The 22,832-nt window shown below is 44.1% G+C and overlaps 1 protein-coding gene across 1 annotated transcript in view; it reads left to right on the plus strand.

Annotated features, from left to right (window-relative positions):
- ADCY4 (adenylate cyclase 4) overlaps positions 1 to 22,832 on the plus strand; it is a 178,555-nt gene that overhangs the window by 144,306 nt on the left and 11,417 nt on the right. Inside the window, exons 17-24 of the mRNA XM_069238292.1 lie at positions 1,603 to 1,740; positions 6,399 to 6,482; positions 12,564 to 12,748; positions 14,116 to 14,200; positions 15,481 to 15,639; positions 15,832 to 15,978; positions 16,393 to 16,500; positions 17,202 to 17,316. Of these exons, the coding sequence (XP_069094393.1) occupies positions 1,603 to 1,740; positions 6,399 to 6,482; positions 12,564 to 12,748; positions 14,116 to 14,200; positions 15,481 to 15,639; positions 15,832 to 15,978; positions 16,393 to 16,500; positions 17,202 to 17,316 (1,021 nt within the window). The remainder of the gene's footprint in view (positions 1 to 1,602; positions 1,741 to 6,398; positions 6,483 to 12,563; positions 12,749 to 14,115; positions 14,201 to 15,480; positions 15,640 to 15,831; positions 15,979 to 16,392; positions 16,501 to 17,201; positions 17,317 to 22,832) is intronic.

Raw genomic sequence — 22,832 nt, forward strand, 5'->3', positions numbered from 1 at the left:
ATATTGACAGTGTTTCAAATAAACATTCCCGGGTCTAGGGTAAGTGCCTCCATCACTCTCGTTATGTTCAGTCTATGTTGGACACATACCCTTTTCCTCTCTTCACCTCATCCATCTACATATCTTACACCTCATCTCTTTCCTCCTCAGCACCTTGTTTTCACTCGCTAATGAATGCACTTCCTCCCATCTCCTCCATGTTCACACAAGGCAGCCACTCACAAGGCAACCACTCACCTGCAAACACTGCATTCTTTTACTTTTGCCTCAGCAATATTTTGCCAACTGTGCACCTTCTCCATACGCACAGAATCGCAGTCACTTCAGGAGTACATGACCATTGCTCTGTACAATCTGCAGAGGCCAAGGATTAAGTGAGCATGTACTCTGAACCCCTTTTTGACCCACTAATCGACACTGAGAAACTTGCACTGCCTTTAGCCTCCATCCCAGAGCTCTCAATTGTGACCTGTTATAAACTCCTGCAAGCAAAACAGTTGAAATAATGCGCTATGCAAGAGTAATATGCCATGCAAGGGAAATAGGCTACACAAAATAAACAGTAACATAACATCCTGGAAATAGCTATCACTCTTTTGGAATGCAAGATTAGAGAATAAAACATGCAAGATTGGTGAATAAAACCTGAAATATAAACAGAAGCTACACCTGTGACAATTACAATAACATGTTTTACATTCATTTTTCAGCAACTGGATCAGTATTTTTGCAAGTATAATCAAGGACATTAAGACAGGGCCTGAAAGGGGCCCGTTTCAATATCTATTTAAATTACTACCGGGTCTTATACCCACTGCACCTCCCTAGCCCCATTGGGCTCCGCACTGCACCTCTCTAGCCCTATGGGATCCACACTGCCTTTCTTCAGTCCCATTGGGATCCACACTGCATCTCTCCAGCCCCATTGGGGCCCACACTACATCTCTCCAGTCCCAGTGTGATCCACACTGCACCTTTCCAGTCCCAATGGGATCCACCCTGCGCCTCTACAGCCCCAGTGGATCCATCCCTGCAACACCTCAGCCCTATGAGATTCACACTGCACCTCTACAGCCCATTTGTATCCACACTGCTTTAAAGGATCCACAATTTCTCTCTTGCGGAACATTGAACAGGGAGCAGATTTGTTTTCTTCTTCACATTTTGATACTATAACTAGTCACAACCTCATTTTAATGGCTTCTTTCCACTTTCTCTAATTGCCTCGCAATTTCTGTGTCCTCGACTACTGTCACTCTGTCTGAGAGACTGCTCTTTTTATCCTGCCGCCTTCCTTTTCTCTCCTACATCCCTTCTCACTCTGTCTTCTGACTGCTTCTAGACTCTCTTTACTCTCGCTCTCTTAACCGGTTCTGTTTCCTTCTCACTCATTCTGTATCTTATCTTTTTTTCTGTCTGTCTCTCCCTCCCTCTCTCTTGCTTCTATTTTCCTTCAATTCCCAGGCATCTCTCTATTTACACTTTGCCTATTCCTCTCTCCTTCTAACGTGTTCACTGTCTCTCCCTTTCATTCTCACTGAATTCTTGCATCCATCTCTTATTTCTGATCTCTCCCTTACCCCTGTGACTTTTTCCTCACAGAGATGCATCCGGAAGGGCCCTAAGTTTCTGCACTGGATCCCCTCCATCTCCTCAGCTCTGTCCACCCGTCCGTGGCTGCGCGTCCCACTGGGAGTGCTCACCATCCTCACAGTGCTGACAATGGCGCTCTTCAACTTTGTGAGTACTGACCATGCCACAGACCTATCACACTGTTCAGAGCTCTGGCTGCCTCACCAGCAACACATTCATTTCCAGAGATGCAAAAGGGGCTCAAAACTAAAGTCATAGCCCTCATTGTAATATTTTTTATGTATGCACACTCATAAAATGCAATGTTATGCCATGGAAATTTGAAAATTGTGCAAAAGCTCAGAGGGCATCCTGGTGCCTACAGGAAGGGAAAGCCGCTCCAGCAGACCTCACGACCTGGAGTCAGACTGAAGAAAGAGGAAAGTTTTCAGTTGTTGACAGAAAGAGAGATGGTCAGGTAAGGATTGGAGAGAAAGTGGAAGATAATTCCAGAGTTTAGCAGCCAAATAAGAGAAGGAGCGGCCACCCAGGTAGGATCTATTAATGGGGGTGACTGCAACAAGTTTAGCCAAAGAGGAGAAAAATCTGTGGGCAGTCAGACAGGGCTGGACTTTTTTTCCTGCAATAGAGGGGAGCTGTGCTGTAGAAAGCTCTGTGGACCAGGCTGAGTGCTTTTATTTGGTGCAGGATATGATATGTATGCAGTGAAGATTTTTAAGATGAGAAGAGATTAGAGTAAATTACGACATGTTGAGAAAAAGGTTGAGCAGCAGTTTTGAATGACCCAGAGATCCTGTGTAAGGCAGTTTGGAAGATCAAAATAGAGGGTAGTGGTGCATCAAGACATGAGGTTACCATGGACGGGACAATGGCTTTACGGTTGGGTATAGGAAGAATAGTGACAATCTTCCTTAGAAGCATAAGAGGATGGTGAATGATGATTTGGCAACTTGGTTAATCTGGAGGGCAAAAGCTAGATGTTAGTCAAAAATGACACATAAATGTTTGTCTCATGGAACTGTACCAGTGGATCCCCTAGCTCGGAAGGCCACCACCAGATAGACCTACGGTGGAAGGCTGAGCAAGCCATAAAACCTCAGTTTTATCACCATTTAACTTAAGGCAGTAGTTCTTCATTCAGCGGGCAATGATACACCTGCAAGATCAAAAGTTTGATGCACACAGGTCTGGGTGACTGGTGATGGAAACAATGATGTGGATGTCTTCTGCATAAAACATAGGAGGGGTGGCGGGCAGGTGGACATGTATTACTTGAAAAGAGTGGCATAATGGAGGAGCTCTGAGGAACCCTGCAGGTCAGCTGGGAGTCAGAAGACCTGAAAGGGAGGAAGGAAAACCACTAGAGTTCTTGCAGGGGAACGTTGAATGACTTTTGAGGGCCCATCTTCAAAAGCATGTCAATATGGGGTGGAAGACACTATTGAAAGCCCAACAGCAAAGTAAAATGAGAAAGGCAGAGTGCCCCTGATCTAGCAGAAGTCTGAGGTCGTTCGTTACTGAGACTAAAGCTATTTCTGTACTGTGGTAAGTGGGGGGGGGGGGGGGGGGGGACCTCAATTCAAAGAGAGCACCGGCGCACACAAATATCAAGTGTTACAAGAATAGTTCCAACAACATTAGTATTTCATAAGCCTGTATTTAATGCAACAGTATCCATACAGGCAACATGTTTCAACCTAAGGGACTTTCTCAAGGCTGCAAAGAAATATAGTGGAAACCATCACTACAATATTACATATATAATTACAGTTAAATAAAAGAACAGATTATGCAAACCATCAATTGATGAGACATCCAGTAGGCAACATTCAGTACTCAAAAAAACATTATCACTAGTAAGTGCCACATGATCATACTAGTGAAAAAAGTAAGTGAGATTTAAGTGTAGGCAAGATGCCCAAGTATAATAATCCTAATGTGTAAAATCAGTCAATCTTGGTGGTAACAGAAGAAGCCTAGCAACCGGAATGGTATGCACCACTAGCCTAAAACATGTTGAAAAACCCGAGAGGACAGTAATAACGAAATATGTGAGATCTTGACATAATTCATGACCAGGGTGAATTGCATAGCTGCTGGCTGTGGTGGGAAAAAAGGCCTTTAACAACCCTAAACAATTCCTGGGTGGAGCTGCTTTCAGTGCTAATTTTACTGGCATAATAGAGGGAGCAAGCAATATTTTTTTCAAACTTGATTTATATTTTTTGTGCCAAAACGTATGTTGCAAAGGCTCCATTGCCCACTGCATCAATTACTCTGAACAGCCATGAGACCCAGAGATACATGTATTGAAGAGGTCGGCATAGATGCAAATGTCAGGGGACCAGGTAGGAAGAACTTTATGAAGGGCAATGTGAGATTGGTCAGTGCGATTATAGCGATGGCAGCGAGGTGGAACTTTCGGGATTGGAGTGCTGTTGGGCATGAAGAGGGAAGAGTAAAAGGAGCAGGTAGGTGATTGGTCCATGTAAGCAGAAAAGAAGGGAAAAGAGAATTGTCACTGAGGCTTGAAAAAATGTGGTCAAGGAGCTGGCCAGTTGTACGAGCTAAAAGTGTGGTTTTACGTAACAGTCCGAGAGTTAATGAGGCCAAGAGAACCTTGGGAATTAAGATCATCCAAATGAAGATTAAAGTCGCCAAGAAACAAACGGTTGGAGTAATTGATAATAAAATGGTCAAACACATGAGAAGATTCATTTTGGAAGCTGATGGAGTTTATAACAAAGCACCAGAGTACTAAATGGTACAGTGAAGCTGAACAGAGAAAAGTGCAGTTTTCCCTAGCGTATGTAGTGGGATTGGTGTGACGGTGCATGTGAAAGAGGAGTGATCAAATGATAGCTATGGCTCCGTCCCGCTTGCCTTGTCAATCAAGGTGGTGCCATTGTGGCTGGAATAGTCTGGGTGGATGGTTGAAGATATGTCAGGGGTGGAAGCTTTGTGTAGCCAAGTGTTCATAAGGAAGATCTCACCTACCATATGTGAAGCAATCCTCATGCTTGTGGAGGTGGTTTTAGGAAGTGGGCGTAGGGTCACCAGACGTCCCAGATTTGCCCGAACAGTTTGGACAGTCCCAGTTTTCAGATGTCCCGACACTTGCTCAAGCCATTGGCATAGAAATAGAACTAAATATTGGCACCGGTCAGTGCAGTGTCAACATTTGGTCGTATTTCTATGTCAATGGCTGTACCGGTTTTTTGTTCAAAACATCTGGTCACCCTAAGTGGGCGTCTATTAACCAAAGGACATGAGTGATCCTACGAACAGTAGACAGGCAGTAAGGATTCATAGGTGAATCTGGGATGACAAATACAGAGGAATCAACATGAGGGAGTAGGCATGTACATACATATTCAGATGACACACGTTCAAGGTAACTTATTTTAACTGTTCTAATTGGAAAGGCTTTGTTTTTTTTCCTGTAAATCGGAGGATTCAGACATTCTAATCCTTGCCGACGAAGAGTTGCAAATCGCTGTCACAGCAGCAGAAGAGGGTTAAGTGGCGGCTCGTCGAGTGGTTAATCCCTCTGGAGTACATAACTGTTAGAATGGCAGGCAGACTGGACGCAGAGGCGCAGACCGGTGCTACATTTCCTTAATCCGCTTTGAATATAAACAAGTATTGTACCGCATGCCTCAAGTTGTTTTGCTGGCGAAAGGGTTTCCGCTTTTTACCCGCATATAAAGTGGCGCGGGTTTGGGCGGTGGTGTGCTGAGGCGTGGAGAGCGCGTGGGCCTTTTCACCTGGGCATGCGCAGACTGTGCTTTGGCCCCGCCCCCTCACATGAGTCTCTGTGCTTGGATAATAATGTTACATCCATGCTTTCGTCTGTCCCTGTGCCTATCCCCTCTTTGTCCCTCTGACAGGGCCTGAGTGCCCGCCTGCTCTCTGTGCCGACCTGTCTTTTTGTCTGCCCCTGTATCTGCCCACTGTCTGTGGCTCTGCCTCACTCGGTCTGTGAAGGCATATCCTGTCAATGTGTTTGACCATCTGTCCCTTATCTGTGTGTCTTTCTGACAGCGCCTGTCAGTTCCTCTCACCGCGCCTGTTTACCTGTCCCCTTTGCTTATTTCCTCTACTTGTGTCCGACTGTCCTACTTCTTATCTGTCCTCTATCTATTCCTGACTTGATCTGTTCTTAACTCTTGCTCTGTAATTGCTCGCTTTTCTCTCTCTCTTTGCTGTACTTGTCTAACAAACACTGTGTCTCAGCCTGTCTACTAGTTCTGATGTGTCTAGTTACCCCTCTGTCTCATTTTCTGAGCCGGATTGTTTGTATCTATGTCTCTGCTTGCCTATCTAGTTAGCCCCAGTGCTTAAGTTGTGCTTGTTGTTTCTGGTGCGGAGCACCACCACTTTTTTTGAGGGCCGGCACTTATTTTCTGCTTCAAGCATTTACTGCCAGTAAAAGACACATATGAGAAAGGCGGAGGAAGAGAAAAACGAAAAAGCGTTGCAATGGGAGAACGCTGCAAGAGTAAACTGAAGGGGCAGGGAGTGGCTGTAAATGGATTGAAGAGGCCTGAGATGGCTTCAGTATTATGCTGCCTCAGTATTCCATGTTTGCACATTTAATTGCAGCAGGCGCGTGTTTAAGAGGAGAGCTTTGGGCACCGGCACGTTTTTATATACAAATTAAGCACTTTTTAGTCCATATGTTTATCCCACTGTGAGTGCCTTTGCCTATGTCTGTATTGCTGCCTGTACCTCTGACTGTGCCTTATGGCTGCCTGTTTGTCTCCTCTCACATATGACTCAAACCCTTCTCTTTTTTGCCACAGTTCTTCCTGCCTGAAGCTGCCTGCTCCACTCATAATGGCACTGGAGGCTACAACCTGGACTCGCAGTCACTGATGGCCACCCCGGTGAGTGTCAGTGGAGGGCAGCCTTCCTGTTGCCTCAGGTGCAGTATGTGCTGCAGCCAAAAACTGGGGTATTGGTGGGCCTCCAGGAGAGCAACTGGTAACCTTTAGCTCTGGGCTCCTCTTGATGGCCACCATAACATCTGAAGTGTCTGGAAAAGTACATTGGGCTGGTGTGACTCTGGACTGCTGCCTCTTCCCTGGTGCTTGCTTCCTTGAGCTGCACGCAAACTGCCCGTTGCAATACATTCATCCTCTGATGCATCTGTTTTCCTGGTGTTGCATTTATTTGTTGTAGAGAATCAGATGCATTAAATTACCCACAATGCAGAGAGCCATCTATCTAAATATACATTGCTTTCACACAGTCATGGCAGACAGAAAACAGCTGCCCTTTGGTATGCCACTAGAATATCGAAGAAAAAATGTCAAGAGGCTAAAATATTAAATATCAAAAACAAAACTATTGTGAAGTATACTTCACTTATTGACTTCGACAAAATATATATATATATATTAAAAGTATGTAGATGTGGAATATAGAGTAGTAATCTATGTTTAACTTCAAGCACATAACTTCATGGTATTTTGGGTCTCGATCTTTTGGTCATGCTATTTTGGTCCCACAATATTTTTTCCTTGATATTTTGACATACAACCTGCCCTTTGTGAGTCATACGATTTTTTAATTTGTTACTTTGCTTCCTTTCCATTTGATGACGGTCCTAAGATGGTTGTTTCACCTACGATCCCTTCTATGCTGCATAGGGCCCCAAAATTAAGTTAACGAGCTCAGTACCAGGCAAGCGCTGTGCAGGACTCTGCACTGCCATCACTGTCTCCCATCATCACAAACCAAAATGGTCTCAAACATTCCCTCACTGAGGCCATGCAGAGTCATGAGTTTTCATGCATTACGCATCACTGGCCTAATAGCTTCCAATGGCATCTCACTAATCCCCCCTTCACTATGTCATACACTTCAATGTAATCTCACTCAAATGCCAACTCACAGCCTTAATTCACGAACCTAGGCTTCACAGAGGGAATATCTACTAGGACAGTGGTTCCCAACCTGTGGTCCGGGGACCCCTGTGGGTCTGCGAAGCCTCCTCGGGGTCTGCGACAGCTTAGAAAATTGAATAATATTAACAGGTTAGATCCCCAGCTTTCAGTAATGACTCAGTGGAGGGATCCCTGCATCCCAATAATGATTTAGTGGGGTTCTTCGAGTTCCAATAATGATAAAGTGGGGGTCCACAGAAGTCAAAAGTTTGGGAACCACTGTACTAGGAGATGCTGCCACCACCAAAGGACACCACAGTAATGTACTACACTGTGGCAAATCAGTGGTCGGGCAGGGAGAGGTTTACCGGGAAACAGAGGCCTCACAAAATAGAGGAGCAGATGGACTAACCCCTCACGAAGATCCCAAGAATGGCCTTAAAGAGTTTAATAGAGTCTCACACAATGCTCATCACTGGCCCTGAATGCTTCAGGCTGGTCCAACCACTGCTGTAACAAATGCCCCCACAGCCCCCTGTTGTGCGTGGGGGCCCAGAGCTCAAAAACAGCACTTGGCCGGAGTGAGTCCGAAGGGGGACCAACTCCAAGTTCTTTGCAGGGAGGGGGGGACTCCAGTTTCGTTGCGCTACTGGGTCCAACCCATTAATGAGCGTGGATGTTTCTGTGAAGTGTCACTCATTCCACATCTCAGATGTTAGCAAATGTGCAGTGCATGAAGGAATACTTAAGTCCTGCTGTGCACTCAGTTTCCTAAGCTATTACTCTAGACAAACCCCAATTTTAGCAGCTGTCAAGCGCTTGCAACTAAGACAGGCAAAATCTTAAGTAAATTTATGTGAAATAAACAGTTTTCCACAATTGAACATAATACAATCAGTGTCTAGTGGAATTTTCTTAGTACAATGTAATGAGAAGGCTACAGTCATTCACTTATGTGCCAAATGTTTAAAGTAAAAACTGAAATCTGTCTTGTACATGAAAGAGAAATACTGTAATAAAAGGACTTTTGGAACTGTTTTTAGAACAGTTACGCTGTACTGAAAAATCAAAACGAGTGAGAAAATATCTTGTCTATCTCTTAAGAAAATTCAACTGGATGATAAATTACACATAAAAAAGCTTGCGGTTTATGATCGATTTTACAGTAAATAGGTACATATAATATCAATCTGAGTTGAAACTGTGGGGCTGATTTGAATTGAGGCTGGAAACCCGTTTCTCCGCTAGGATGACAGTAAATTACTCTGTTGCCCTGATGGAGATGCCACTAGCCGAATTAATACATGGCTGCCAAGCTGGCGAATGTATAGAAATGCTGAAAAAGAGAGTGCATGGAAAGCTTATGAAGGTGGGAATGGTTTCACCTGCCTGCCTTCATCTTCCAGATGGGGGAAAGCCAGCTGCAGCCTGACTGGTTAACTCACAGTTTTAAGCAGTTTTCAGTTCAATTAACAATTGAATACTTGCCCATCTGCCAAGGACTGAGCATAAAATCTGGAACTCCACTCCAGCAAATCGAGGAATCTCACAAGTGGCTTTCTGGATGTGTGGAGACGTGTGCCTGTTCTCCCCTGGAATCGACTAATCCAGAGGTCATGCTGTTCTTCCCTTTACCAGCATGGAGATCAGTCTGCCACCCCTGAAGGGGAGGCCTGGGAGTAAAACCAGAGGGCAGGTATAACCTCCAGACACCCCCACCAGACATACTAGAGAGTGACAACAGTATTGTTTCATGATAGATTATTTATGTTCACGAGCACGTGCCTATGCATCAACTTTACAAGTTTGTTTGTGACTGTGTGGACCCTCAGCTGGAAGCCCAGTTACTCCCTTGTTGCAACCCGAAATGAAGTAAGCATGCTAGCCCATCACTGGTCCCTGTCCTGAGATCAAGAGAGGTGCCCCTAAGACACACTAAACCAGCCATTAGACCTTATCCAACCAGGAGAATCTGTGCCCTTTTGGGATGTCCTTGATCTTCTTGGAGATTGGCTTCACTCCATCAGTGTTGAGTACGTTTCCGTGAAACCTCTAAGTGATCTGTTTTTATGATTTGTGCTGCTCAGCTTCAACCGATTATTTTTCAGTCTTCAAAAAATGACGTATAAGCATTAGGATGAAACACGTTTGAAGAAAATCCCAGAATATAAATTCTCATTCAAAGCACACCTTGTATATTGCAAGCTCTTCCTTCACTGTGATCCAAACAAATGCAGCTTCTGGCTATACCCCAAAAGTCAACCGTGTATAACAGACGACGCCACTGCCTGTTGAGGGAGTGGTGATATAGCCTGAAATATGCACAAATTAAAGATGTTACCCTGATGGATTTTGGGAAAACAAACATTTCAAGTGAGGTCAGCACAAATGTCAACCCGTGTCCAGTTGTGGTGAAGCTCCCTTTCAATAGCTCCTTAGAGCATCTCTTGAACAGATCAGTAAAATTAGCGATACATGGGGGCAGATAACTTCAATTAGTCCTTCTGCCATCTTTGGTCTTCATGGTGAAACTTATTTTCATTATTTGAGTGACATGAACTTTTTTTTTCTTTTTTTTATTGAGCAGGTATATTCAACATATTACAGCATACTTTACAAAAACCCATAAAATATATTTAGGGTGACACATTACATGATTCAAATCACAATCTTAGTAGATAAAGTAGATACACAAATAGAGATTTTTTTAAAAAAAGGAACCTATCTCCATACTTAAGTGAACAGAGCAATGTCCTGCTGAATTCCAGCCACAATTATCAGTATAATAAAGTGCAAAATTGCCTTTAGAGAGACGGCATAGCCTCTGAAACATTGAAAGAAGCTCATCGTATCTTGGACAGCAGCATTAAGCCTTAAAAAAGAACAATCACCATAATAGGGCTCCCTAACCCGTCCATTCTTCTCCTTCTAAAAATATTCCCTCATCATAGTAATTATAGCAGCTAAAAAAGTAAATTTGTCATGATCCACATTTACACCAGGATGATGAAAAGTGCAAATAGGCAAGAACTAATAAAAACCTTGAGCCTTAATTGAAATGCAGGACCAAGAAAGTGCTAGTGGTTAGTGCTTATCGTTGCATTCATTAATCCATTGATCCCCTCCAGGAGATCGACAGTAATTCCTCATATCATTTATAACAGCAATAAACCTCGAGGAAATACTAACGAGATGCTTTAAAGATATCCCACAGATTAATATTTTATCCTACATTATATTCAAAAGGCTCAAATTTCTGCCAGATAGCTGCAACCCTCCCGGCACTCCCAGCTCTTTCCACATATGCTTCTTCACAATGATTTGTCATGAATGTTGGCACACCACCCCTGGAGGCTGGACCCTGCAGTGTCCTCCAGGTTTGCAGTATTAGTGAACGTGCTATCGTTAATACGATTGAAATAAAATAATTCCCCTACTTATGTATGTTACGGGCGTCTCTTCAGAAACCCCAAATAACACTGAGCTCCCCTCTGCGACTTCCCTCGACTGCGCAACTTAACTGAGTGCAAATACTTCCTCTCAGCCCTGAGCTTTGGACATGCATAAACTATGTGAAGCCATCACTTATTCCTTCCTGGCGACAATGAAAACACTGACCCGGAAACATTTTATGGAGAGCCCGCAGAGAATAATATGACATCCAGCGGGATTAAAAATACATTCTCTTGTAGCCTCCTGCCCTGAGGGATGTATGACCGAGCTCAGGGATACACGCTGCCAAGGTTTTCAAAAACGTTTTCCAGGATATCGGCAGTTAGTTGCCAAGTGACATAATCTTGACAGATTTTTCAGGGGAAAGCAAAAGTTAAGGTTTTTTTTCAAACTCCCACTAGCTCAGAAGTATATATTTACACCATCCCTCTGAAATTGGTCATTCATTGTGAACGTGAGTGGAACCAATATATGTAGCAGCTGAGCAGTCATTGCTTCAACTTTGTGCTGTAGAATGCTTCACGTGCTGATTGGCCCCACTGCCCTACATCATTCGCAAATGCCACATGCAGGGGAATGGGGACAGCACTGCCAGAACCATAAACATTGGCCACCGAGTCCAAGAGCCTACGTTTTAATGTGAGCTCCACATTAATGACCAATTGTTTGGTCTCTCATTTGGTAACCCAGTGTATATTATACAAAGTTTAATTGTTCCACTATTTGCATTGAATTTAATAGGGCCTGGAGGTTATCCTCATTAGTCACACAAGAAACACCCTCTACCTTCTAAGTACCCTCAAACCCTTGCTTTGAAGTTTCATACTACCTATTGCCTGTCTGCAACCTGTGAACTCTGTGATTCAGCCAACATTGCAAGAGACTAGGCCATTGTGCATATGGTGACCTGGAAGGTTGAGTAAGTTTATTTATCCCCCCCCCCATCTAATTCAGTATAGCATCTTTGTAGGGCAACCACCATTTTCAAAGGTACCTCCCCCCCCCCCCAAATTAGTCACTGTTAAGCTAAAGCACCTGCATCGTTCGTAAGCCTGTCCATCATTCTTGTGTCCACGACCTTGGTGTACCCCTACTTACTCGTTTAGAACAACAACTTTATATATTTCACGCATAGTCTCACTCCTTGCCAATCACTCAGATTATGCATTTCAATATAGTCTCACTCACTGGCAATCACTGACCTCCTGTACGTCACTGGAGTCTCACTGAACGCCCATCATTGACCTCTTGCATGTCAAAAGAATCCATAGAAAGAAGGGGTCTAGTATGGGGCAAGGATTCCAAGTTAAAGACACAATACCTTTGATAGCTATATAGGTTATTACTTGTACGTGTTCGGATGCAGGCTCTAACGTCCATTACTCAAAAAGTTATTAGCTATGAGAGGGCATCTCAAATTAGACTGTGAAACCAGTGTATGCTCTTGCCAGCAGTCAAATAAAATCTATAAAAGCATTACAAGCCACGATTGGATTAGCAGGAAGGGTACAGCTGCATAGTTTACTGTATGGTCATAGCTATGGTCTTTGAAAGTCTATTTCGCCACTCTAAACATTAAATATTTTTGATCTCTGTTCACCCTTTTCCCCTATCTTCCTGTTGCAGTATTATATGCACTGTTGCATTCTGGGACTCCTGTCTTGCTCCATTTTCCTGCACATGAACTTCGAACTCAAACTGATCATGCTGACTCTGTCCCTGGTGGTCTACAACGTCATCTTCCTGTACACTCACGCCTCTGTCTCCGAATGTTATGTCCATCAGCTGTATTTCAACAATACGAAACAATGGTAGGTGGCTAATTACTTTCTATGCTTCAGGCCTTGACACACATTTCTGTTGCTTGAAGTTTCACACCTTGACTATAATACAGGCCTTGGGCAGGAAGGCGTCTCCCATCTTGGAATAGTGTATCATAAGTACCCTAGAGTAATGGTGTAAGTTAACTGACTGAGTACTGATGCAGAACAATATGTCTTTAACCAATGATATTTCTGGTGCATGTTGTAAGAATATTTATTTGTTTCCTACTGGGCCGCAACATGGTTTTATAGGAAAGACGGTGCAAAAAATCCTTGGTCACTTAGTTTAACCCTCCTCTGTTGTCTTGTTTCATTCTGTCTTCTTAGATTTGTCTAGCTGCAAATGCCCTTTATGGGGCCTAATTTACAGAGCCATTTTGGGCTGCAAATGTATGCTTTATTTACTTCTGTCAAGAATTTACAGAGGTGTTCTAGAAAAGAATAAATGAGCGCAAGGGAAATCTGCAGTAGAAAACATCAAGCAAAAGGGTTGAGAGCAGGCAGAACAGGGTGTGGTTTGTCTTGTCAGTTTGTGTGCTCATGAATTGTGTTCACAACGTCCGATCCGACCCTTTCCCTCCGTGGAAATGGTCAGAGTTTTACTCCAGCAAATATGTTGGGTAACTCCCCTTTCAAGGAGGGATATGGATCACCTACGGATTTGGAGGCAGAGTGGGGAATGTTATTTCTCCGAAGGGAAATTGGTTTCCTGTGGAGAAAAAAGAAATGACGAAAGGGCTGTATTTCCCAGTGCATAATTGTACAGCGTAATTAGGAGAGCTGGGAAGATCACTGAAGTTCCCAGTAGTATGCCTGGAAGCCTGGCCCTGGCACAGAATACCAGTTATAATACTGGAATGTTTCTGAATTCCAAAGAGCAGTAAATCTGCGCCTGTTTGTAGGAGTACTACTGCAGGTGTAAATACTTTTCTTTGTGAATTCGAGGCCGTGGTCTGCAACCTGCACACCATCCTTTACTAATTATGATCAACATACCCTGCATTACAGAGGTTCGAAATATTAAAGCAGACTTTCGGTCACCTGAGACCAGAGTTCAGTAAATTATAAACCGCACGGAAATCCAATCCAGACTTTTCTGTTGGGTACTAGATGAATAGCCCATTTGGGAAAGCCTGTGCGTTCAATCTCCATTCTTTTCCTCCTAGGGGTTTCAATACTGCTTCAAAGGCACATGAATAAGCTAAACTGTGATTGAAATGTGTGACCTGGGCAGTGTTAATACATTTTTATTGACTATTTGCTGTTTGCTCTTTGAGCTCAAGGCAAGATGGCTGTGCATGACCCCATGAATACGTTCTGTTAAAATATCATACATACTGTTTCTGTTTTTGAAGGCCGGGTGTACTCAAGGAGCCAAAGATAATGGGGAGCATTTCATTCTTCATATTCTTCTTCACACTGCTGGTATTAGCCAGACAGGTATGTACCTACAAGATGATGAACATAGCTGCCAGAAAGATGGGAGAGATGGTAAGCTTGTGGGGGGTGAACTCATAAATAAGTGGGAGTAGGATTGCTTGATAAATAAGCGGTTCAAGGCATAAAGTGTTAGGAGGATGGGCCACTGAGGAAACAGTGGGTGGAAAGTCTGGCTAGGCAAGGTGCAGACCATAGGATGGGTTTTATGTCCTGGATAGATTAATGGACTGGGTAAATGGATTGATGGATCACTGGAAAGGCCATTCAGTAGTAGATGAGTTAAGTCATGGCATGGTAGCCCAGTAGACCATCAGATAGATTACTCTGTGCAATAAGGATGGATGAGAAAGTTGATGGATAAACAGCAGACACATTGAGTACAATAGTCACTGATGGAAAGTTAGTGTGGTAGATGTTGAGTTGTGTAGATCAGTGGCAATTAGCAGAAGTTAAGGGGAGGATGGCTTGTAATTCAATAGACCTTTACAGAAACTCTTTAGAGGCAGATGATCAGATTGGTGGATATATGGATGGACCATTGGAAAGAAAGTGAACTGAGGAGTAGATGAGTGCATAGGTAGACCACTAACGATAGAACAAAGGGGGAGATGATCGGATAGGAGAATAGATCATGACAGGGGAGATAATTGGATGGGTATAGAGATGGGTCATAAGGGAGTGAAGGACAAGGAATATAAATGGATTGAGGAATAAACAACTGCAGAGACCACTGGGAGGTGGAAGATGATTGAATGGGAGGATTGGTAGGCAATGGGTGAAATAAGTAAGAGGATTGAATGGGTGGACCATTGAGAAGTTGATGAACTGGAATTTCCATTTGAAGTTTATCTGACTGAGTGAATAGTCTTTGGAATAGAAATGCTTTACATACAACACATCGCGTTACATTTTATACATACACACACACATAGTTGTATGCTTTATGATGAGATATCATAAACAGTTTAGATGAAATTAGAAAACAGCGAAGTTCCCAAATGACACAAGACTTTTCTGTAAATTGATACAGAATATCTGAAGATGTTATATTAATCTTCATAGAGTTACCTTTATTTTGCAGATTCAGTTTTATTCTGTCTAATGTTTAGGTTATTTTATTCTGTGGAATTAGTCATAAATGAATTGATGTAAGGAACCTTTTGACTTTTGAAGGCTCGTTTTAATTGGTTGGGTTGTTTGCATTACACAAACAGCAATGGGAAAGGGGAATCAATGGAAAGGAATTAAATAATTGACTTAGAAACCTTGTCCTTCTCAAGAATGAGTATTACTGCCGCCTGGACTTCCTCTGGAAGAAGAAGTTCAAGAAGGAGCGTGAGGAGATTGAGACCATGGAAAACCTCAACCGTGTCCTGCTGGAAAATGTCCTCCCAGCTGACGTGGCGCAGCAGTTTATTGGCCAAAACCTGAGGAACGAGGTGAGTGAGACCCTCTGGAATCATCTAGGTCAATAAATTTGAATGTAGAGGACATCTCATCTGGATTGCAGTGACACAATGAGTCAGTCTTGAATCCTCGGTCATTAAGAAAGTGGTGCTAAGGGTCCTTCTGTATGTATTACCACATCTGGTGGTGGTCTAATCTAATGTGGGGACTTTCCTTCCTTGCAGGATCTCTATCATCACTCATATGACTGTGTGTGCGTCCTCTTTGCCTCCATTCCTGACTTTAAAGAGTTCTACTCAGAATCGGATGTCAACAGGGAAGGTCTGGAGTGCCTCCGCCTACTCAATGAGATTATCGCTGATTTTGATGAGGTAATTTTTAACAGTTCTTTCAAGCAGAGAAATTAGTAGGAATCAACTTAGTTGTAACCATCAGGAGATTACTTCTTCTGCACTATCAGACACCACTGACAGCACCTGTTAACTTACAAAAAGGTAACATAATAGCTTATCTCATTAGATTAATGACTCTGAACACCCGTCAATGCATAACCAGTGTGAGATGACATCTAAGCCACAACAGACATTATTGATGAGCTCCGTAATTACAAGTTACACAGTCAGTGCACGGTGGAGGACAAAGGCCTGAAGTCAGTGAACATATATCAGTCTCAGGGGGAGCAGAAGCAGACATTCTGGGTGCATAACACCAAATTTGTATTCTTCAAGCAATCATCGGTCTTGAGGGCATGGCCCATAACTTCCTTCTTCTTTTGTGCCTCACAGTTGCTTTCGAAGCCCAAATTCAGCAGCGTGGAGAAGATTAAAACCATTGGTAGCACCTATATGGCAGCAACTGGACTGAACGCGACTTCAGGGCAGGACAGCCAACAGGTGAGCAGCCCTTGCACCAGAGGTGGCTGTTTAGATGGCCTTGTGACTCCTTTGCAAGCATGAACCTTGACTGTCACCTAGATCAGGCCTATTCAGGTTGTAAGACCAGCAACTTCACTCGTTTCAAAGTTCAGTGGTTTCTACTCAATGGTTACTAGAATGTATAAAAACCCCGCCCCCATCTCTCACTAGCTGGCAGTGGGTGAAAAAAGCCCTTTTCTTTCCAACAGTATTACCTCAATGTCTCTAAAGCAGCTAATAAGTAGCTTGTGATGTTATACGAAATCAAAATACTGTAACATAGTAAAAGAACCTCTTCAGCTAAGGGCTGGCACAGTCCATACCTCTGCTAGGAAGACTCCAGCACAACCAGCTTTCTACTAGTCAAACCTAACGGAATTGGTGGTAGCTAATTTGTACCTGAGATCACTTACTCCATCCTTGGTTTTTCAAGTGGATTCTAGGGTGCGCATCCAGGTAAAGAACAGATAGCATTGGTTGGTTCGGTTTATGGGTTAATCAGAGCCATGTTAGAGGCCCCGAGAGGTGAGTCCTGCCTAATTAATGTCTGCACATGGGGAAGTAGAGTAGTTTGCCTTTTTGATTTTGTGTAACCAAATAACATGTTTTCAATTTTTACCCCACTCATTTGTCTCGACCTCTCTTTCCCTTCGACTGTCCGCTTTTACTTCCGGTCACAGGACGGCGAGCGGATATTCAGCCACATCGGCATCATGGTAGAGTTTGCCATTGCACTCATCGGCAAACTGGACATCATCAATAAACACTCGTTCAACAACTTCAAACTCAGAGTGGGTGAGTAACACTATTGCCATCCCCCTGTGTGATAAGCTGACCTCTCTCCAGGCTCAGTGGCCAACACTGCTGTGCATGTATACCATAAAGAAGAGAACCGGCAACATAGGGCACCGACTCTGCTGACATACTATGCAGCAAGGAGGTAAATAACATGTTACCTTACCCAGTAAATGCAGGCTAGTTGTAGCTAGAAACCTATTGGCACAGAGAATCTCAGAATATTAAGAATTTGTGAAAATCACAATAATTATAAGATATCTTTTTTGGGATAAACTGAGGTCCAATCGCCTTGGTATCTGCGGAGATGTTACAAGGATTCAGTGCTCGGGCTGGGAACCATTCCCTTGTAGTTAGAACTACAATATATGTGTATCAAGAGCAGCCCTTAAACCCGTGATAACCTGAGCAATTGACAGTTTAAAAGAGAACAGTGTTTCTCATAGATTTAATTCATAGACGCTTTCAAATAGCCAGTGTATGTTTTCAATACCAGAAGTGAAATCACAACATACCACAAACATTTTTACTAAGAAGTGGAGAAGAAAGTGACAGGGCTTTTCCCTAGTTTAGGGTCGAGGCCTGTTAACTACTCAACAACAAATAAACTATTCTTATCTGTTGGATCAGTATAATTCACACAAAGTTGTTTGTTGCAAAGAAACTCACAAGGATTTGCATCATTTTGACCACAGGTTGGTTGTGGTTTGTTTTCACTGGGGACAAACTTCATGCTTATACTGTGATGCTTATTAGATAATGTTACATGATAATTTGAATATAAATTACTTCTTCTGAAAGTGTTGGTGGTATGTTGTAATATTAATGATGGCATTGTATGCACACAGTGAATTTACTGGCTGCATTGTTACGTTAACGAGAACCATTGTATTCTGGCTAATTAGTAATTAGACCCAACACATGTAGTACCTGAGCTGGCTCCTTACTTCATTGAGCTATTCTGCTGGGTGTCAGGACTGCACACTACTTCTACCCATCACTCACCCCAACCCCCAGCTGTCCTCTTCGAAGCCCTCCTTGCTAGTCCACACTCTTTGCAAACATTAAAATCCTCATTAGGGACTGGAAAGGAGCTTTGGCCCCATAGGTGGGCCATTCCATTGTTATTCGGAATTTGAACTTAAGATGTCTTGATCTATTTTCAGAACAGGCAGTGTTTACTCCAATTGGCTGTTGTTTGGTCAGACAGGAGGTACTCAGAGAAGTGGTCTTAGCTTTGGCAGTGCGTTCTCCAAGTCACTAAAGATGCAGGAGGCAGCAACCCCAGACCAATCACAACAAAGGCTCTGTTTTTGGCATAATGTTTTCTTAAAATATGTTCGTAGCATGTGTAGATGTAGATACACTTGCTCTGCATACCCGCGCCATCTAATGCAGAGCATTTGAATCTGCAGCACTATACCCTATGTACAGACGTTTAGAGGATAAATACAATTTTCCTTCTGCCATTTTGGGTTCCTAGGAAGAAGAAAACCTGAACCCCAAACGCCTGAATCTGTGACCTATTCCTGTAAACTGTCTACCCGTCTCTGGCCACAGATTAGAATCCTGAAGTTACCATTGTGGCCTAATACTCCTTTCTCTTATATCTCTAGATGGCAAGGCTAAGGTGATTTCAAAAACTGTTTACAGTTTACTGCTTTTATGGCCCCAAAGATGCCTCTTGTCTTAAACTAGGATGACCTTCTTCGTTTGATTATTCCTCCAAGACATGCTGTTTTAAATTAGTTTAATGGATTATTACTTCTAATCTAGGTTTCTGTAAATTCTTCATTTTATAAGTGTCAATAGGCATCAGATTGGATCTGGGAATTTGAAAGCAATTTATACCACAGGCAGCACGTGGTGCCAACCCTACTCATGAACATCACTCGCAAAAGTTACATAAATGTGTCTCTTGCACCCATTATGCCAGTTCCTTGTTTTTGCTTGTATTTTATTGAAACAATAATTGAGAGTGAGGCCAAATTGTTTTTAAATTTTCACCATACTAGAGTTTGTGACACTATCTCCAGACATCTCACCAAACTCAATATTATTTTTAGGAGACTCCATTATGGCTCTGGCAAGTGAGTTGTGTAGGAGGCTGGCCTGGCTTGTAGTGGGTACCAGAGGTACTTACACCTTGTGCCAGGTCCAGTTATCCCTTATTAGTGTAGAAGAGGTGTTTCTAGCAGCTTAGGCTGATAAAAGGTAGCTATGGCAAAGCAGCTTAGGCTGAACTAGGAGACATGTAAAGCTCCTACTATACCACTGGTGCCATATGCACAATATCATAGGAAAACACAATACACAGAAGTACTAAAATTAAAGGTACTTTATTTTCATGACAATATGCCAAAAGTATCTCAGTGAGTGCCCTCAGTATGAGGATAAGATATATACACAAGATATATGTACACAAACCAAAATTATGCAGGTAATAGCAAGAAAAGTAATGCAAGCAATGTAAAATTACAGTAGATTGCAATAGGAGCACATAGGTATGGGGCAACACAAACCATATACTTCAAAAGTGGAATGCGAACCACGAATGGACCCCAAACCTATGTGAGCTTGTAGAGGGTCACTGGGACTGTAAGAAAACAGTGAGAGTTAGAAAAATAGCCCGCCCCAAGACCCTGAAAGGTAGGTGTAAAGTGCACCTACTACCCTCAGAGAGCACAGAAGTCGTGATAGGGGGATTCTGCAGGAAGAACAAACACCAGCAATGCAACAACAGTGGATTTCCGGACCTGAGTACCTGTAAGACAAGGGGACCAAGTCCAATAGTCACGACAGTATCGAGAGTGGGCAGGAGCCCAGGAAATGCCAGCTGAGGGTACAGGAAGCTGCCACCTGTTGGAAGAAGCTTGGAGTTCTGCAAGAAAGAAGAGAGCTAGGAACTTCTCCTTTGGAGGATGGATGTCCCACGTTGCGATGAAGCTTGCAGAGGTGTTCCCACGCAGAAACACCGCAAACAAGCCTTGCTAGCTGCAAGGGTCGCGGTAGAGGTTTTTGGGTGCTGCTGTGGCCCAGGAGGGACCAGGATGTGGCCACTTGGAGGAGGAGACAGAGGGGGCGCCCAGCAAGTCAGGGAGCTCTCACAGAAGCAGGCAGCATCCGCTGAAGTACCCGAACAGGCACTTGGAAGAAGAGTGAACCGGAGTCCACGCGAAGTCACAAAAGGGAGTCCCACGACACCGGAGGACAACTCAGAAGGTTGTGCACTGCAGGTTAGAGTGTCGGGACCAAGGCTTGGCTGTGCACAAAGGAAATCCTGGAAGAGTGCACAGAAGCCGGAGCAGCTGCAAATCATGCGGTACCCAGCAATGCAGTCTACCGTGGGGAGGCAAGGACTTACCTCCACCAAACTTGGACTGAAGAGTCACTGGACTGTGGGAGTCACTTGGGCAGAGTTGCTGAGTTCCAGGGACCACGCTCGTCGTGCTGAGAGGGGACCCAGAGGACCATCGATGCAGTCTTTTGGTGCCTGCGGTTGCAGGGGGAAGATTCCGTCGACCCACGGGAGATTTCTTCAGAGCTACTGGTGCAGAGAGGAGGCAGGCTACCCCCAGAGCATGCACCACCTGGAAACAGTCGAGAAAGCCGGCAGGATGAAGTGATACAAGGTTGCTAGTAGTCGTCTTGCTACTTTGTTGCAGTTTTGCAGGCGTCCTGAGCAGTCAGCGGTCGATCCTTTGGCAGAAGGTGAAGAGGGAGATGCAGAGGAACTCTGATGAGCTCTTGCATTCGTTATCTGGTGAGATCCCCAAAGCAGAGACCCTAAATAGCCAGAAAAGGAGGTTTGTCTACCTAGGAAGGAGGATTGGCTACCAAGAGAGGTAAGAGCCTATCAGAAGGAGCCTCTGACGTCACCTGCTGGCACTGGCCACTCAGAGCAGTCCAGTGTGCCACAGAGACCTCTGTTTCCAAGATGGCAGAGGTCTGGGACACACTAGAGGAGCTCTGGGCACCTCACCTGGGAGGTGCAGGTCAGGGGAGTGGTCACTCCCCTTTCATTTGTCCAGTTTCGCGCCAGAGCAGGGCTGGGGGATCCCTGAACCGGTGTAGACTGGCTTATGCAGAGATGGGCATCATCTGTGCCCATCAAAGCATTTCCAGAGGCTGGGGGAGGCTACTCCTCCCCAGCCCTCACACCTATTTCCAAAGGGAGAGGGTGTTACACCCTATCTCAGAGGAAGTCCTTTGTTCTGCCTTCCTGGGCCAGGGCTGCATGGACCCCAGGAGGGCAGAAACCTGTCTGAGGGGTTGGCAGCAACTGCAGTGGAGACCCCGGAAAGGCAGTTTGGCAGTACCCGGGTTCTGTGCTAGAGTCCCGGGGGATCATGGAATTGTCCCCCCAATGCCAGAATGGTAGTGACCTATGTACAGTGCACATGTGTAATGGTGTCCCCGCACCCACAAAGTCCGGGGAATTTGCCCTGAACGATGTGGGGGCACCTTGGCTAGTGCCAGGGTGCTCACACACGAAGTAACTTTGCACCCAACCTTCACTATGTGAAGGTTAGACATATAGGTGACTTATAAGTTACTTAAGTGCAGTGGTAAATGGCTGTGAAATAACGTGGATGTTATTTCACTCAGGCTGCACTGGCAGGCCTGTGTAAGAATTGTCAGAGCTCCTTATGGGTGGCAAAAGAAATGCTGCAGCCCATAGGAATCTCCTGGAACCCCAATACCCTGGGTACCCCCGTACCATATACTAGGGAATTATATGGGTGTACCAGTATGCCAATGTGAATTGGTAAATTTAGTCACTAGCCTGTTAGTGACAAATTTGGAAAGCAGAGAGAGCATAACCACTGAGGTTCTGGTTAGCAGAGCCTCAGTGAGACAGTTAGGCATCACACAGGGAACACATACAGGGCACACTTATGAGCACTGGGGCCCTGCCTGGCAGGGTCCCAGTGACACATAGACTAAAACAACATATATACATTGAAATATGGGGGTAACATGCCAGGCAAGAGGGTACTTTCCTATAAGTAGCACTCACAGCAGGCAAATATATTTATCTTCTATCATCACTGATGGTTGATGAGAAGACCCACGTAGAAGTGCCAAATCATTCAACTGACTCTCTTGCTGTCCTTGGAAAAGCTCCAACCGAATTCTAACCTTATAGTCTTTGTTCTATTTCAAATACAGTGCGGTGCAGGTGGAACCAGTCTGCTGCTTCAAGGTATTTTTTTTAACTTAGCACCAGCCTCTTGTCATGCCTCCCAAATGATCCTATGCAAAGCTCAGAAGACTTCAGTCCATTCTACACATCCCAACAGCTTCTGTCCTGGGTCAGGGTCCTGCTGCATCTCGGACCCAAGGAGGGTTGGACGTCTTTGACTGGAGGACACACTGTGTTGAAACCATGGGTTACAGCCTTAGTGGCCTTTATTTAGACATGAAGTAGTGGTATAACAAGGTGCCGACTTGAACAATAATGACAAGTCAGTGGCTTATTTGGTTCAGACTAAAATTCCTTGGGGTTTACTAAG

This window comes from Pleurodeles waltl, chromosome 6, assembly GCF_031143425.1.
Source record: "Pleurodeles waltl isolate 20211129_DDA chromosome 6, aPleWal1.hap1.20221129, whole genome shotgun sequence".
In the NCBI taxonomy this organism is placed as follows: Eukaryota; Metazoa; Chordata; class Amphibia; order Caudata; family Salamandridae; genus Pleurodeles; species Pleurodeles waltl.